Genomic DNA, 18,608 nt, shown 5'->3' on the forward strand with positions numbered 1-18,608 from the left:
GTCGAATCCCACAACCCTCCAAAAATAAGCATTTATTCACTCCATGTTCAACGGATTTGATGAATATTCAACGGAATTACTGATATGTTCAACGGATTTGATGAACGTTCATCAAATCCGTTGAACATGGAGTGATTAAATGCTGATTTTTTGGGGGTTGTGGGATTCGACCTTGTATATGTTCAACAAAAAAATTCGTTGAACATGGCGTGAATAAATATTGACCGTTAGATTAGATAAGATCAACGACTGAAATTTGGTCTCTGTTATTTGAATATTTAGTGGTCTTCATTGAACGCGACCCTATATATATATATAGGGAGAGGTTCAAGAAAGAACCATAAATAAAAGAAGACCGGAGAACCATTTTCAGCCATTCGATCATCAAGATCTACGGTGGATGCATCATCTTGTTGGATGAATGCAGATCCTGGGTTCGAATCCTGAAGGGAGCATTTTTTATTTTATTTTTTTAGTGCATTAATTTTAACAGCGAATGCATTAATTTTTACAGTGGATGCATTAGATTTGATGGTTCTCCCGTTCTCACAAATAATGTAGTTCTCTCTAGAACCACACCCTATATATATATATATATACATATATATATATGGAGAGGTTCAAGAAAGAACCACTAGATAAAAAAGAACGAAGAACCATTTTCAGTCATTTGATCATCAAGATCTACGATGGATGCATAATCTTGTTGGATGAATGCAGATCCTGGGTTCGAATCCTGAAGGGAGCATTTTTTTTAAAATTTTTTTGAGTGAATTAATTTTAACAGCGAATGCATTAATTTTTACAATGAATGCATTTCGATTTGATGGTTCTCACGTTCTCATAAATAATGTAGTTCTCTCTGGAGCCACACCCTATATATGTATACTCCCTCCGTCCCATTATTTATAGGACGTTACTATTCGGCACAGAGATTAAGAAGAGTAGAATTAAGAGAATTAGATGTTTAGTGTTATTTTCAGTCACACACTCACACACACTCCCTCTTTCTTGGCCTCTTTCTCGTCAGCCCCTCTTCGTTCTCACTGTCCTCTCTCTCCCTTCCCTCTTCCCTCTCTCCCTCTCTCCATCTCTCTCTCCGACTCTCGTTCGGAAAATAAAATCTATTTATGTAAAATCAATTCACCAGCAAAATCGATTTTGAAGACATCCCAAAACCAATTCACCAGCAAAATCAATTTTGAAGACATGAACCAGAAAACCAGAAATCAAATCACCAGGACAGAGAACATAAAAATAATACAGAAACAAAAATTAACTTTATAATCTGAAGAGTGACTGAAGTGGTTTCAAGTTTCAACACAAAAATAAAACAAAAACAAAAGAAAAGCAAAATAGAACTGGGGAGATCTGTTGCTGAGTGTCACATTTTGGCAAAAATAATGTTGAGTGTCCGGCCAAGGCAAGAGCTTAGAGAGAGAGTCGCCCGTTCAACCTTCAATAAGTAGAGGTGGCTATGTCGGCGTTTGACCGAGAGAAAGGAAAGGAGGCGGGCTGACGATAGAAGTTTGCTGCTCTTCGGCGGAAGCGAGAGGGGCGAACTGGAGTCGGGGGCTAGAGTAGTGGCGTAGGGGCGGCGACGGCAAGTCGCTGCTGTCGTTCCGTGGAGGGAGTGGAGAAGAGAGGTGGACGGCGGCGAAAGCTTGGAAAATGGAGAAGGGTTCCGTGATTTTCAAATTTGGGGATTTGGGGCTCTGCGGATTTGGGGCTCTTCATTAGGGTTATTAAGTTTTAATTAGTCAATTAATTATACTTAATCCACCCCTTATTTTTTTTTCCAAAATAGATCGTGTCATTTAGGTTGGGCCAACCTAAAATGGAATACGTGTAATCATTAATGGGACGGAGGGAGTATATATATATATATATATATATGGAAAAGTTCTATTGAGAAAGACAAATATTTAAAAAAATGAGAAGCAATCACATCCATTGATCATGATCCATCAAACGGTCCAGAATTAAGAATAAATCTCGTGTCCAGATTTTGATGAACATATCAATAATTGTGATGAATGTCATTAATTTTTTATGAACGGACGTATTTATTGAAAAGATGTATTTGTTTAAAATTTCGCACTCCATGATTCAATCCCCAAGTGTCCCCAAACGTTCAATAAAATTATTGCTATGTTCATAAAAAACTATTGACATGTTCAACGTGCCTAACTTTCATAAAAAAATTAATTTTTTCATAGAACCTAACCCTATATATATATAGGGGAGCGCTCCAAAGAGACCCCCTATTTTTAGTGAGATCTTAGACGCAATCTCGTACGTTTATTTTATCGATCCTATGACTGATATTGTACCTAGAGGGCGAATTTTTTTCTCAGGGTTTGAATCCTGGAGGGAGCAAAATATTTTAAATTTCGTTATTCATCAGTATATACTACATTGTTCATCGGTATATACCGCCTTGTTCATCAGTATATATGTCTTATTCATTACCAATTGTTTAAATTTTGTTATTCATCAATATATACTGCCTTGTTTATCAGTATATATATATGACGTACGTATTTTATGTTTTAGTCCACCCCTATGTGTGTGTGTGTGTATGTATAGTGGAAGACTAAAATAAGTACACTTCTTCATATGTAAAATAAGAATCATTTTCAACCCGTAGATCATCAAGATCTACGGTTGATTCATCATCTTGTTGGATGAATTCATGGTCCTGAATTCGAATTCCAAAGGTAGCAAAAATTTATTTTTCGCAATTCATACCTTTATACAGCGAATTCATACGTATTCTACATAAAATTCATATATTTTTCCTAGTTCTTATTTCTTATTGTAAGAGGTGCTCTCACGGTAGCCCTTCCTTATATATATATATATATATATATATATATATATATATATATATATATATATATATATATGAATTATGTGTAGAACACGTATGAATTTTAGTCCACCCCTATGTATGTGTATACATAATCCATGGCCACAATGCCACAATTGAAATAAATAAATTTAATTTTAAAATATAGTATTGTGTACTCCACTATTCAAGCATTCATATTCCTATGGATGGCAAAATAACCCGCGAGTACCTGCCCCTAATGGGTCGGGTATGGAGGTGAAATTTTGGGGGCAGGTTTGGAGGCGGATTCAAAAATTATACCCGTGTCAGGTTTGGGTCGGGGGCATAGATACCCGCCCCCGAAATTTCACCCCCATACTATGTTTTAATATGAGTTTTAATTGCAAAGATATATTTGAGTTTTAATTATAAAATTTATAATTTGTTTGTGAACTTAAATAATACTTCTTTCGTCCCGTTAATCATATCCCGTTTCTTTTCAGCACGGGTATTAAGGAGAATTGTATTAGGAAAAAAGTTGTATGGCCCACATATGTTAATTAAGTTTAAGAATGGTTAGCAGTCTCCTCTTCAATTTGTTGCTGCCACCGGAACAAAAAAAAGCACCAATTAATTTCTGCAAATTTCAACAAAATCTTTATCCTATTCAACAAATTTTTCATCCTCCAGGAGAAGGCGTCGACGGAAGGGGCTCAGATCTTCATCCTTAGATGTATTAGGCGAAGCCTAATTTCTGGGGGGGAGGAGAAACAAAATAGAGGAGAGGGGAAACGGCCGACAGGCGGAGGCAGCGAGAGGCGAGAGGGTAGAGGTGAGAGGGCGGGGGAGGTGGGAGGGCGATGCGAGTATGGAGGGTGGAGAAGAGAGGGAAGCAAGAGAAGGAGGAGTTTAGGGCTTAGATCTGTGCAGATCAACAAATTTATAGAGGGGGAAGGGGGATGCGATGCCGGCGGAACAAAGGGGAAGGGAGCGGCTGCGCCTGTGGAGTTACAGAGGGGGAATATGGCAGCAGATTTGCAGAGGGGGAATGGGGGAGGCGGCGCCAGCGGAACAGAGGGGAAGGGAGCGGCGGCACCGGTGGAGTTACAGAGGGAAAAGAGGGCAACGGATTTACAAAGGGGAAAGGGCGGAGGCGGCGCCGACAGAACAGAGGGAAGGGGGCGGCGGCGTCAGTGGAGTTACAGAGAAAAAAGGGTGGAGCGGATTTACAGAGGGGGAAATGGGGGAGGTGGCAGAGAGAGAGAGCCGAGTAGGTGGATTTAGAGGGGGGATTAATTAGAATCATGTTTAATTAGAAATTAATTAGTCCTTAAAATTTACCTAAAGAGGAAATGAGACAAAATTATTGGCACGAACCAAAAAGAAAAGTAGGACAAAATTATTGGGACGGAAGGAACCATTATTTATTTTGATTTTTTATATGAATGATAGAATGTATACAATGCTTATTGTATAAGAAAATTTTGTAAAATAAATAAATTAATTAATGAGTACGCGACTAATACCCTTTTTCTGTTGGGTAATCTCCTGCTTCGAACCCGACCCAATTCAAATGGGTATGAAGGCGGATTTGAGAATAAAATTTTGAAAGCAATTGAACCCGCCATATTGTCATTCCTACATATTCCATGAGAAAATATTCTCCAAGTGAATGTTATTATACCTTAATGAAAGAATCCACGACTCGTAGAAATTCTTTTATCGAAGAGTATAGAACTAAATGATTGGCAGTGGCACACCCAAATTCCACTTCCACAAAAATGCCATTCTTGACTCCTTTACAATTACACCCCATGTGAACAGCTCAAGTCGCAATCTCTTGCTTTGACTCATCTCTCCCTCCACTTATTATTTCCATGCATACATATTGCTTTTTTATGACGCACCCCTTTTCTTTTCTTTTTAATTCAAAATTTATAAATATGATAAGATTTGAATTATTATGTTCCTCCCTCCGTCCCATTAGTAGTGTCCTACTTTTCTTTTTAGATTGTTCTATTAATAGTGTCTCATTTTCTTTATGACAATATTCTCTTTCTCTATACCTAATATTTAAATAATTTTCACCAATATACTTTATCTACTTTCTACATATTTCTTAATCTCCGTGCCCAAAAGAAATGAGACACTACTAATGGGACGGATAGATCTTGGTCAATCGAACACTTTCCAAAAAAAAAGTTTTTAATTTACTACTTCATATAATCTATTCAATAACATTAAAATATTTTGATAAAATCAAAAAGCAGATTAACATTTGAGCACTAATTATGTTCGAACTTATTAGACAAAGAATGATTTGTTGTCGATTTTAGATGACCTATTAATAGTGGCTGGAAAATTAAATTCTCTAAGTTCTATCTTTAATTAAGCAGTTGGTTTAGATAAGTAAGAATATAGTTCACTGAGAACATGTTCACGAATATTATCGGTTTCTTCCCGTAAAAAGCAGACGAAAAGATAAGGTAAAAAGAGAGGAATGAGTTTCAGTGTACCACACTTTATGTCTCACTTTGTGTCCCACTTTCAATTTTATTTATTTTCTTATATATTTTTTCTTCAATTTCAACTTTATATGCTTTAGTTTAATTTTGTGATTATTAACTAGGGTTTATTCCATCAATCTAGGGTATATAATTATTTTTTATCATTTAATTTCACTTTTATTAGTTAATAATAGGTTGATAAATTCAAAGTCATGGTATATACTTTTTAAAATTTAATTTTTTTTAAAAAAATTAAATATAATTCATAGTATCATAATAAATTTTATTTTTATAAAAAATATTTTTAAAATAATAAATATAAGAATGGGACACAGTAGCACACATAAAATTGTGGGACACTGGATCTCATCCCAAAAAGAGAAGAAAAAAAGACTTTCCTCCCTTGTAGTAGTACCATCTTAATAAATTGTAGTTTGGATTTCTTTGGATTTCAACGACACTTCATAAATGTTGCCAATTTTTTTATTTGGATTTTAGTGTAGCTGTTGAATTGACATACGTAGCGCACTTGTCGAGTGACTTTTTATTTATGAATTGTTGATTTTACTTATCAAATAAATACTTAAATAGGACACTCTTAGATTACTTGCAATTTGCCGATAATTTCATAGAGTCAATCTTAAAAGGTGATTGGCTTAGCTGATAAACTCTTTAAAAGTATATTATATATATTTTTAAAATATCTGATAAAAAAATATAAATAATTTATAAATTATAGAAATAAATCTCAATAATTTATAAGTTTCTAAAAAATATTCATATACTTCAATTAATTCTTTCATTTATAAAAATTATTTAATTATAATTTATTATTTCCATCATGTAACTTCAAAGTTAATTTATTTTGTCGTAAAATACTTTATAATCTATTAAAACTTATAAACTATTTAAAATAAACACAACCACCCTCTTAGTAGATTCAACGAAAGTCATAGCTTGACTTACTATTAGCCTTCTAAACGAATAAAAAAAAAGAAAAAAAAAGGGAAATTGGAAAAGGCGCAAAATATCCATTTAATTCACAAGCATAGATAAGGAGTATCTATATTTTGAAGTGAAACAAAATTCAAACAGCCTTAACACTTGGTAATGATTGTGGGGTGGATCAAATCTAAGCCCAATGAATTATCATAATAATCTAGTTTTCCTTCTCATCACCGCCGTTTTCTTCATCACTTTGATGCGTTCAACAACAGATGCATCCAGCCGCGACGCTGCGATTCTACTCCGAGTCAAGACGAGTCAACTCCAAGACCCGCTCGGAATGCTCCAAGACTGGCTTGAAAGCTCTCCCCACGCGCCATGCAACTGGACGGGGGTTTCTTGCACCGCCGCCGCTGTAGTTGCCTTGAACCTCCGCAGCGTCGGCATTTCTGGGGAATTTCCGGCCGATTTTTGTCGGATTTCAACACTCCGGAATCTCGACCTCTCTGATAACAGCCTCGGCGGGAATATCAGCTCTGATTCGATTTCGATGTGCTCTCATCTTTTCTCTCTTAATCTCTCTTCCAATTACTTCGTCGGCAGCCTGCCTGGTTTCCCGGTGGAGTTTCTCAACTTGTCGGTGTTGGATTTTTCAATTAACAACTTCTCCGGTGAAATTCCGGCGAATTTTGTTAACTTGAGAAGTCTCCAGTTTCTCTCTCTCGGTTCAAATCTACTCAACGGGTCAATCCCCGAGTTTCTGTCCAATTTATCCGAGTTAACTCAGTTAGTGATAGCCTTAAATCCTTTCAGGCCGAGTCCGCTGCCGGCAAACATCGGACGCCTGGCGAAGCTCGAGATCCTGATGGCATCAATGGCGAACCTCGAAGGTGAGATTCCTGAATCCATCGGAAATCTGATTTCTATCAAACTCTTGGACGTCTCGCAAAACAATTTGGTCGGAGAAATTCCGAAGACCATCGGCGGAATGAAAAATGCAGAACAAATCGAGTTGTTCCAGAACCATCTCTCCGGCGATATTCCGGATTCATTTTCCGGTCTCACTTCGTTGCTGCGTTTCGACGCGTCGCAGAACAATCTGACCGGAAAGATTCCCCAAAGTCTGGCAGCTCTGCAGCTGGAGTCGTTCAATCTGAATGACAATCTCTTAGAAGGTGAAATTCCGGAAATTTTAGCTTTAAATCCGAAAATTTATCAGCTGAAGCTATTTAACAACAAGCTTTCCGGATCTCTGCCGGAGTTATTGGGCATGAATTCCGATTTAGGAGAAATCGACATTTCCGGCAACAATTTGGAAGGTCCGCTGCCCCAAAACTTGTGTTACAGAAGGAATCTTCATAGTTTAATAATATTTGGGAACAGAATATCGGGTACAATTCCTGATGCGTACGGTAAATGCAGCACTCTATCGTACGTGCGTATTCAAAACAACGAGCTTTCCGGAGTTGTACCTGATGCTTTCTGGGCTCTCAATCTCGATCACATCGACTTCACCAACAACAAATTGGAAGGAACTATTCCACCATCAGTTTCATATGCAGAAGGCCTGCAGCAGTTATTGATATCCGGCAACAATTTCTCCGGAAATTTGCCTGAAGAAATCTGCCATTTGAAGGAGTTGAGGAAAATCGATTTGAGCGGAAACCACTTCTCCGGTGAGCTGCCTTACTGTATTAACCAATTTACAAAATTGCTGGAGCTCCACATGCGAGGAAACATGTTTTCCGGCGAGATTCCGGGAAAGATAGCCGCGTGGAGAGAGCTAACGCAGTTGGATTTGTCGGATAATCATCTCTCCGGCAACATTCCGGCGGATCTGGGAACTTTGCCGGTGTTAACCTTGTTGAATCTTTCCAACAATATGCTGTCCGGTGGGATTCCGGCGGAGTTAACTAAGCTCAAGCTAAACGAATTCGATGTCTCGAATAATCGGCTCCAAGGAAGAGTGCCAATTGGTTTAGACACCAAGTATTTTCTGCATAGCTTAATTGGGAATGCAGAATTGTGCAGTATGAATCTGAAGCAACTTCCATCTTGTTCAAGATCGAAGCCCTCGAGTTTGGTGTTGGTGGGGATTCTCTCATCTCTTGCATTCATACTGGCTGTCTCACTTGTTTGGCTGTTGATCAAGAATAGGAAGTTTATCGGTTTAGGTTGCCGAAATAAGCAGCCTTGGAAGATCACATCGTTCCAAAAGATCCGGTTCAGTGAGGAGGAGGTGCTGTTCTCATTGATCGATGAGAATCTTGTTGGGTCGGGGGCATCAGGCCGGGTGTATCGTGTGAGGTTGAAGAGCGGGAAGGTGGTTGCTGCTAAGCGGCTTTGGGAGGCGAAGGGGCTGGCAGAATCTGTGTTCCAGTCGGAGATGGAAACTTTGGGAAGAATTAGGCATGTTAACATAGTGAGGTTGCTGTTTAGCTTCGTTGGTGACAAGTGCAAGGTGCTTGTGTATGATTACATGGAGAATGGGAGTTTAGGGGATGTTTTGCACGGAGAGAAAGGCGGGGCGTTGCTGGACTGGCCGAGGAGGTTTGCCATTGCGATTGGGGCAGCTCAGGGGCTCGCCTACTTGCACCACGACTGTGTGCCTCCGATAGTGCACAGAGATCTTAAGCCCAACAACATTCTGTTGGATGAGGAGTTGAGGCCGAGGGTGGCTGATTTTGGGCTGGCCAAGATACTGAACAAGGAAGCAGACGAGGAAGACGGAGCCATGTCCCGTGTGGCCGGCTCTTATGGCTACATTGCACCAGGTGGGGGTGATGATATTGATATGCAACTTCTTCTTCATCTTGTTTGTGGTAATGCCATTTTTAGCTTACAGTTTTGAACATGTTTGCAGAATACGGGTACACAATGAAAGTGACGGAGAAGAGCGATGTGTATAGCTTCGGGGTGGTGTTGCTGGAACTAGTAAGCGGGAGGAGGCCCAACCAGGAGAACAAGAACATCGTGAAGTGGGTAAGGGAGGTTGCATCATCATCGCCATCTGCACAAGTAATAGACTCGAGGATGGAGGCATCCACAGTTGAATATGAGCAAGTGGAGAAGCTGTTGAATGTGGCTCTCTTATGTACCGATGAGTTGCCCATCAATAGGCCCTCCATGAGAAGGGTTGTTGAACTGCTCAAGGATCATACCACTTAGCCATCTAACCAACTCTATTGTATTGCTCATTTCTGTACTCCACTTGGGGCAGAACCAGAAATGTAAAAAATTTGAATTTTCATAAGTCTTTGGATTTGTAAAACTAAAATCCATAGATGTTGTATCAAACTCATATACATATTTCACTGCTCTGTATAAGTGCTTATTGCAGTGTTAATCGGCCAAATGTTTACAACTTTGAAAATTCCCCGTCACAACTTTTCGGCTTGATTCTTGTGAATGAATGTGAAACTGAATGGATTGGGCTTGCAAAATGGATCAATGGGCCAGTAAAATAAAATCGAATTATTCTATTCACAAACTCTTTTTTCTTTTATATACTTCTTTAATTATTTTACTAAAAGTTTTAATCCTTGTTTACCCAAAAAAAATCTGAAAAAGAAAAAGAAGAAAATCTGCTTATATATTTAGTAAGTACTTGAATTAGTTGTGTCCGCAAGGAAGCTGAGCAACTTGCAAACAATTCCAAGAAAACGAAAATGATTTATTTCCGGATAAGCTGATGACAAGCTCTGCCTCCTTGTTCCTTTTCGGAAGAGGAGCAGCTACCGGAACCTGCAGCCCGACTTCTGAATTCTTGTTGAGTTGATGAAGTTGACTTCCTTTTCTGCCTTTCGGCTTGGGAAGTGAAGTGTAGCTACGGCATTGCAGCTAAGGTATAGAAGAGATACGAGCTACCACGATACCGATGTCCTGATGTTCTTTCTGTTGTTGAGGATGTCAGTACTCTTTCTACTTCATTAAGACTGTGTTTCCTTTGATGGAAAAGAAGAGAAAAAATATATTTTCACCTAAGTTTCACCATTTTCACATGTTTATTATGATGAAAAAATTTCTTTGGACATGATGAAATATTTTTTCTCGGACAGTCCTTTTTTCACTCATTTTCTCTCCAATGTTAATATTATTCTAAGGTAGGGGTGTGAAAATATTTTTCTAACATTTTCTCATTTTTTCATCTTTAATAAACATATGATAAAAAAAAAGGAGAAAATGTTTTTTCATTTTTTCTTATCCATCTTTTTCAACGAAAATTTTATAACTGTTGAGAATATTAGAATAAGGGTCATGCATGCTACATGCACCCACTATTAAATAAGCCTAGCTGCATCTAGATTAGTTATGCTGAGCTGGCACCATGCGCGGTGCGTGTGTGTATTTCCTTTCCAATTGTATCTAGTATATAAGTGTTAGTTGTGTGATGTAAACTCTTGATCAATATGAAATACACTTTACTTTTGCTGCAAGCTTTCTTTTCTGTTATGGTATCCAGAGCAAAAGCCTTCCGCTGAAATCTTCTTCTTCATTTTTCGATGGCACCTCACACGCCTTCCCCATCCAAAAATCAAAACAACCAATCACCTCCTTACGAGGATCAATCTAGTCCGTATTTCTTACCCAGCAGTGATAATCCTGGAGTCCAGTTAGTCACACAGCAATTGAACGGTTCAAACTACATCACATGGAGTCGCTCGATGACGACGACGCTTATGGCGAAGAACAAAGTTGCTTTTATCGACGGTTCGATTATGCGACCTCATTCTACCGATCTGTTATTTTCTCAGTGGCTTCGTTGCAACAGCATGGTTGTATCTTGGCTTCGCAATTCTGTCGTACCAGAGATCAGTTCCAGCATCATGTATATCGATGATGCGTCTCTTATCTGGAGCGATTTGAAAGAGCGGTTTTCTCAAGGTAACTTAGCTCGTATCTGTCAACTGAAGCAACAATTGCTCACTTTGAAGCAGGGATCTGATGATGTCAGTGCTTATTTCACCAAGTTGCGTATTCTCTGGGATGAATACCGCGATTTTCAGCCATCACGGTGGTGCGTTTGTGATAATTGTAGATGCCAGAGTTCTCGTAAATGGAATGAGTTTCAACTACAAGAATGTTCTATGCAATTTCTTATTGGTTTGAATTCCTCTTATTCTCAGATTCGGTCTCAGATTATTTCTACTGCACCTCTACCTTCTTTGCAGAGAATTTTTGCCTTAGTTTTGCAGGAAGAAAGGCAAAGATCTATTGAGCAACAATCACCTGTGATTAACTATGAAAATCAAGGTTCTATGATTAATGCAGCGGGTACAGCGAGTACAGCTCGTGGCCGAGGAGGCAGAGGAAAATTTCTATGTGCTCATTGTGGCAAAACTAGTCACACTGTGGATAAGTGTTTTGAGATCATAGGCTATCCCCCAGGCTATGGCAGAGGAAAACCTAAATCTCAAGGATATTCTAATGAAGGAAGCAGATCTATTAATCAGATGACAGCTAATGAGGCTGCGGTTGTTCCTCAAAATTCCTCTGGTTTGTCAGCTGCAGATATGGCTCGGATGATATCATATTTACAGACTCAGATGCAACTGAGTCCTCCTCCTGCTACTAATCAACAGCCGCCTGCATCAACAAAACCAGAGAATGTTCAATTTGGAGATTTTTCGGCTCCAGCTGCTGTCTCTCCTCCATTCAGTGGTACAGTATCCCTTCAGCCTCTAGTTTGTTCTATTTCTTTTTCCTCTTGTTGGTTGCTAGACACAGGTGCCACACACCATGTTTGCAATGACTCTAAAATGTTTAGTGATTCTTCCATTGCTAATAATATTCATGTCAGTCTGCCCAATGGTAGTAATGCCAAAGTTACTTGCATTGGTACCATTGTTATCTCTCATTCTCTTCAACTTAAATCTGTGCTATGTGTTCCTAGTTTCTCCTACAACCTCATTTCTGTCAGCTCCCTCACTACATCATCTAATTGCTCAGTGATTTTTACACACAATACCTTTGTGATTCAGGGAGCTTCACAGGGTACTGTGATTGGGAAGGGTAACCGAGTAGGCAACCTCTATGTGCTAGAAGCTTCTTCTCCAGTTCAGCTCACTCCATCTTCACTCTTTTCTGCCTGTCATGCAGTGTCAGCCGATGTGTGGCACCATAGACTAGGGCATTTATCTTTAAATAAACTTCAAATTTTGTCTAAAGTTTTGTCTATTCCTTCTTGTAAACAGACTCTATGTGAGATCTGTCTTTTAGCCAAACAAAAACGTCTGTCCTTTCCTAAATCACATCATGTATCTAAGGAAGTGTTTGATCTTATTCATTGTGACATTTGGGGACCATATCAAACCCCCACTGTGCAAGGATACACTTATTTTTTGACTATAGTTGATGATTGTTCTCGTTTTGTTTAGGACTTTTCTCATGAAGTTTAAGTCGGATGTCAAAGCCATTCTCACCCAATTTTTCAATATTGTGGTCACTCAGTTTGGGAAGCGCATAAAGATCCTTAGGTGTGATTAGGCCTGGGAATCGGGTCGGGTTCGGGTACCCTACCCGAAAAAATCGGGTACCCGAACCCGAAAATCACCAAAACCCTATACCCGATACCGAACCCGAAAAAGAAATCGGGTACCCTAATACCCGACTCGGGTACCCGAGTCGAGTATTCGGGTACCCTAATTACCCGGTCAAAATTGACATCAATGAATTGGGATGAATTTCCAGAATTACCCGAATTGACATCAATGAATTGGGATGAATTACTCGGATGAATTGGGATAAATTACCCGGTCAAAATTCGGGTATTCTGGAAATGACAATGAATTCTAACAAGTCTCTCTAACCATATTGACATCAATGACAAGGAAATCTGGAAAATTAATTCAAAATCTGTATGAAAAAAAAAGCGCTCCTGTCGACGCTGTCGTCGGAGCTCGGGGGCTGCACCTGCACGGGTGCTGCGGCGGCAAACGGTGGGGCGACCGCTGACTGGGGCCACAGGCGAGGGTCGCGGTGGCCGGTGGGAGTTGCGGCCTCGTCGGAGTTTGGGACTCGGGAGGCTGGGACGACTGGCGAGGGGCGCCGCCTCCCACGCCGGGCTGGGCCGCTGGAGACTGGAGTGGCGAGTGGGGCAGCCGGGCGGCAGGCGGGGCTGAGTTTAGGAATTGGGATGAATGAGAATCAGGATGATTTGGGAATTGGGGACTGGAATGAGAATCGCAGAAATAGAACATATTTAATTTAATTAAATAGGGTTTAACTTTAGTCATTTAGTTTTCATATTTAATTTAATTAAATAGTTTAAAATTTATTAATTAAAATATCTGGTAATTCGGGTATACCCGATTATTTCGGCCCTTAAATACCCGATCCCGTACCCGATCCCGAATTAATCGGGTATAGGGTACCCGATACCCAATTTTTTCGGGTCGGGTATCGGGTACCCGATTACCCGATCCCGAAATTCCCAGCCCTAGGTGTGATAATGGCCCTGAGTTTGGGTTGGGGGAGTTATATGCACAACATGGGACTTTAGTTCATCACTCTTGTGTCTCTACACCTCAACAAAATGCTCGTGTTGAAAGGAAACATCAGCATTTGTTAAATGTAGCTCGTAGTCTTCTCTTTCAGTCACACTTACCTGTTTCTTTCTGGGGAGATTGTGTACACACAGCTTCCTATCTCATAAATCGTGTACCTTCTTCTGTTCTGCCACACAATAGCACCACTTTTGAGGTTTTGTTTGGGAAATCTCCTTCCTATAGTCATCTTCGGGTCTTTGGGTGTTTATGTTTCACCTCTACCCTTGACAGAAATCGGTCTAAATTCTCTCCACGAGCTACCAAATGTGTATTTTTGGGATATCCACCGGGGTACAAAGGCTATAAAGTTCTTCACTTAGATACACAACAAATCTCCATTAGTAGGGATGTTGTTTTCCATGAAACTATCTTCCCTTATTCTCACTTATCTCCCTTTATTTTTCCTGAGCCTCAATTTACTTTTCCAATCGAGTATGTTCCTCTCCCTACTCAGCCTTCTTCTCCTCCTTCACCTATCATGCAAGACTCTCCTCCTGCCTCACCTCCCAATTATGCGCCTGTCATTGAGCCATCATCCTCATCCTCTTCTCCACATGATACTCCTCCTGCTCCTGTGGTCCCTACCACTAAATCTGGTCGGGTCATTAAGCCTCCATCTCATCTGAATGACTATGTGTGTAATGCTGTCTTAGCTTCACCTTACCCACTCCATAAGTATATCTCCTATTCCCAATTGTCTTCAGCCTATTTTCGATTGATATGCTCTTTATCATCTATCCCTGAGCCTTCCTCATATCACCAGGCTGCTAAGTACTCTGAGTGGAGGAAAGCTATGCAAGCTGAGCTAGAAGCTCTCATCCAGAACAACACTTGGTTTATTACATTGTTACCTGCTGATAAGATCGCCATTGGCTGTAAATGGGTCTTTCGCACTAAGTTCTTTGCTGATGGTACTTTAGACCGATATAAGGCTCGTCTTGTTGCCAAGGGTTACACCCAACAGGCTGGGATTGACTTCTTCGATACTTTTTCTCCGGTTGCGAAGTTAGTCACAGTCAAGGTGCTCTTATCTTTGGTTGCCGTTCATGGCTGGGATCTCTGTCATCTAGACATTAATAATGCTTTTCTTTATGGTGATCTTGATGAGGATATCTACATGGAGTTGCCTCCTGGCTTACTTGATGCAGGGGGCCATCCTTATCCTCCTGGATCCGTTTGTAAGTTGAATAAATCTTTATATGGCCTCAAGCAAGCCTCGCGGCAATGGTATTTGAAATTCTCTCAAGCCTTGAGCAGTTTTGGTATGGTACAGTCTGCTTGTGATCACTCTTTCTTTTATAAAAAGGATGGTGATAAATTCTTGGGATTGATTGTGTATGTAGACTACTTGCTAGTAATGATGCTGCCTTGGTCACTTCTTTTAAAGATTTCTTGGGCAAGACTTTCAAATATAAGGATTTGGGAAAACCTTCATATTTTCTTGGTTTGGAGATTGCTCGCAATGACAACGGTATATATCTATGGCAACGAAAGTATGTTCTTGATTTGCTCAAAGATGCAGGGTTAACAAACTGCAGACCAGCTAGTACTCCTATGGAGTCTGAAAAGCATTTGGCACTTGAAGAGGGACCTCCATTATCAGATCCTACTAGTTACAGACGACTCATTGGACGGTTGTTATATCTGTGCCTCACTCGACCAGATATCACCTTTGTTGTGCATAATCTGAGTCAATTTGTAGCTAAGCCTTGTGAAGGGCATATGGAAGCAGCTGAAAGGGTTCTTAAATTTTTAAAAGGCACAGCAGGCCATGTCTTGTTCTTTAATAAAAATTCTTCCTTAAGCCTATCTGCCTTTTCAGATGCGGACTGGGGTAACTGCCCCACTACTAGAAGATCTGTCACTGGGTTTGCGGTGTTTTTAGGTTCCTCCTTGATCTCCTGGAAGTCTAAAAAGCAAACCACCATCTCTCGATCTTCAGCCGAAGCAGAGTATAGGGCCATGGCACAAGCAAGCTGCGAAGTTACGTGGATTCGGAATCTGCTACTTGAGTTCGGAGTTGAGCAAAGGAATGCTTCGCCTTTATATTGTGATAATCAAGCAGCAGTTTATATTTGCTACAATCTTGTGTTCCACGAACGTACCAAACACATAGAGATCGATTGCCATACAGTTCGAGACAAATTTTTGCAAGGGGTGGTGAAACCTTTTCATGTCAAGAACACACTCCAGCTCGCGGATGTCTTAACTAAAGCACTATCTGCACCGGCTCTGCGTAGTATCATGGTCAAGATGGGTTTTGGGAGCATCTATCTTCCATCTTGAGGGGGCCTGTTGAGAATATTAGAATAAGGGTCATGCATGCTGCATGCACCCACTATTAAATAAGCCTAGCTGCATCTAGATTAGTTATGCTGAGCTGGCACCATGCGCGGTGCGTGTGTGTATTTCCTGTGTGTATTTCCTTTCCGATTGTATCTAGTATATAAGTGTTAGTTGTGTGATGTAAACTCTTGATCAATATGAAATACACTTTACTTTTGCTGCAAGCTTTCTTTTCCAGTTAATAACCAAAGTAAACGCACCATAATAATAGATACCGAGTTATTCAATATGTTGTAGTTGAGGAGCTTATTTCTTGATTGAATATATCACTACGGTCTCACTTCAATATGGAAGACGGAGATGGCAAACGGGTTCTAGTATAGAAAAATTCCTTTCTGGAGACGGTCCACCTGAGCTAGAGTTGAGGGGAGAGTTCAGAGCTAAACTAATATGTGTAGCTAGGGCTGTCAAATCTTGCGGGCCGGGCCAGCCCGGCCTAACCCAGCGGGCCTGGGCAATTTTTTGGGCCGGGTCGGGCCGGCCCAAAGTTTCAGCGGGCTTCGAAAAATGTAGCCCAGCCCAGCCCTATACGGGCCGCCGGGTAGGTCGGGCCTAAATGGACCAAAAAATTGATAAATTAATAAATATATTATATTTTTTTTTACTTCCAAAAATTAATAAATTAAATCAAATTTAAAGAAAAAAAATTGAAGACAAATTCGATGGAACAAATAACAACCTCCAAAATAATAATACAAAAATATTACTCCCTTTCAAGTCGAAATAAAGTAAAAGAACCACCAAAATGTTGAAAGCTTAATCACGTTCGTAAGATACTGAATTAGAAAATAATATATTTTTATAGTGATTAGTAAACTAAGAGTCTAAGACTAGCATAATAGGGAAATATAATTAAATGATGATTTAAAAATTCTAATTGGCTAATTATTACTTATAAGACTTATTTTAGTTATTATATTGGAAAAAACACCTATTTTCTATAAACTAACCGACCGGGCCAATTTGGCCCAAAAGCCCGGCGAACTTTTTGGCCCGCGGGCCGCGTGGCCCGACGGGCTGCATGGGTCGGGCCAGATAGGCCCAATTTTTTTGGGCCTAAAAAATCCTAGCCCAGCCCAGCCAAAACTACGGGCGGGCCCATCGGGCCGAGCCACTTTCGGCCCATTTTGACAGCTCTATGTGTAGCTAGGCTTGCTTGGAGAGTTCAATCAATATGAGTAGCTAATTTCAATTAATTGCATTTATTACTTGTTGTGTGATTTGAATAATGAGTTAATCAATTATCTTTAATTAAGAGTAACTTAATCACCAAATTTTTACATCTCAAAATAAAGGAAAAATAAAAGAAAGAGAATCCCCTACTAGTGATTCTTTTCCATTATTGAAAATAACAGCTATTGTTACCATTTCTCTTCATTATTTAATTCTATTTCCTTTCCATTCATCTACTTAAACCAAATAAGCACTTAGTTATTAACATGCCTTAACAATAAGTAGACCTATGTGATGGTTTAGTGGTAGAGTAATTAATATATGATATCAAAGATTTTGAGTTTGAATATATTGTGACCAGGGTCGGCCCTTGTGTAATTCAAGCGGGGCAATGGCCTAGGGGATTTAGACCCAATACTAATATTATGCCCTAATAAAAAAAACAAATTATTTTCCTATTAACTCCTAAGTCAGTGGCAGCAGCATGAAAAAAAAATTATATTCCTAATTCTTAAACGGTAATGTTCGCAAATGGCTCTCTCATCTTCTCTCTCACTCGACTCTCGTATCTCACTTCTGTGTTCTCTGACTCTCTCTCTCTCTCACTTTGTCTGTGCGCATGCCTCAGACCCCTTTGCCTCTTCGCTCTCTATCTCTCTTCGATGCAACAAATGATCGGAAAATAGTTAGACTTCTCTTTGTCGGCTGCCAGAGTAAACAAGTGGAAAGGGTAAATGTTTGTCATTAACAGCTAAAGAGTCTTTTAGGATTAATTATTTTATTGTTATAGTGGATATTGTTATTTTATATTTAAAGACTATATTTGAACAATTAGTAGTTTTTGAAAATATTTTTGCCTTTTCGTTTAATAATAAGATGCTATGTTCATTGTAAGAATACATTGCATAAATGTTGTGTTAAGCTTCAAGTCTCAAGATGCCCTGAAACACAATGATAAATGTGACATTGATGCTAAAGATTTATTTTCTAAATTAGAAGTGCTACAAAGGTCTTTAATTAATTAATTCAACTCAATTTAAATTTCATTGGTCCGGCGTCAAAAAATAATTCACTTTAATTTTACATAATTTTTTTCTTGATTGTCGATTATTAGTAATTTTTTTGCTATATTTAGCTAAACGGCCAGTCTCAGCTCTACAATTTTATGGTCTTTGAAGCTCCATACAAGATGATGCTTATAACAATTATGTGTATTTTAAGTTCCAGACTTCCAGATAAGATGATGCTCAAAACTCA

General features: G+C 39.4%; 2 protein-coding genes across 2 annotated transcripts; both read left to right on the plus strand.

Moving 5' to 3' along the window:
* Positions 1-6,358: 6,358 nt before the first annotated feature.
* On the plus strand, positions 6,359-9,658 carry LOC131001799 (LRR receptor-like serine/threonine-protein kinase HSL2). Its single transcript, XM_057928391.1, has 2 exons — positions 6,359-9,059; positions 9,149-9,658. The coding sequence occupies exons 1-2, from the start codon at positions 6,482-6,484 to the stop codon at positions 9,451-9,453; spliced, it is 2,883 nt and encodes a 960-aa protein (XP_057784374.1). The 5' UTR covers positions 6,359-6,481; the 3' UTR covers positions 9,454-9,658.
* An 866-nt stretch (positions 9,659-10,524) lies between these two features.
* On the plus strand, positions 10,525-12,604 carry LOC131001800 (uncharacterized). Its single transcript, XM_057928392.1, has 2 exons — positions 10,525-11,946; positions 12,267-12,604. Exons 1-2 carry the CDS (start codon positions 10,788-10,790, stop codon positions 12,299-12,301), a joined length of 1,194 nt encoding a protein of 397 aa, XP_057784375.1. The 5' UTR covers positions 10,525-10,787; the 3' UTR covers positions 12,302-12,604.
* Positions 12,605-18,608: the final 6,004 nt, after the last annotated feature.

This window comes from Salvia miltiorrhiza, chromosome 8 (assembly GCF_028751815.1).
Source record: "Salvia miltiorrhiza cultivar Shanhuang (shh) chromosome 8, IMPLAD_Smil_shh, whole genome shotgun sequence".
Lineage (NCBI taxonomy): Eukaryota > Viridiplantae > Streptophyta > Magnoliopsida > Lamiales > Lamiaceae > Salvia > Salvia miltiorrhiza.

Excerpts from the sequence above, each read along its gene's own strand:
- LOC131001799 (XM_057928391.1), top strand. The coding sequence starts at position 6,482 with ATGAATTATCATAATAATCTAGTTTTCCTTCTCATCACCGCCGTTTTC. Across the intron at positions 9,060-9,148 it reads TTATGGCTACATTGCACCAG|AATACGGGTACACAATGAAA; the intron begins GTGGGGGTGATG and ends ACATGTTTGCAG.
- LOC131001800 (XM_057928392.1), top strand. The coding sequence starts at position 10,788 with ATGGCACCTCACACGCCTTCCCCATCCAAAAATCAAAACAACCAATCA. Across the intron at positions 11,947-12,266 it reads TGTCTCTCCTCCATTCAGTG|GGAGCTTCACAGGGTACTGT; the intron begins GTACAGTATCCC and ends TTTGTGATTCAG.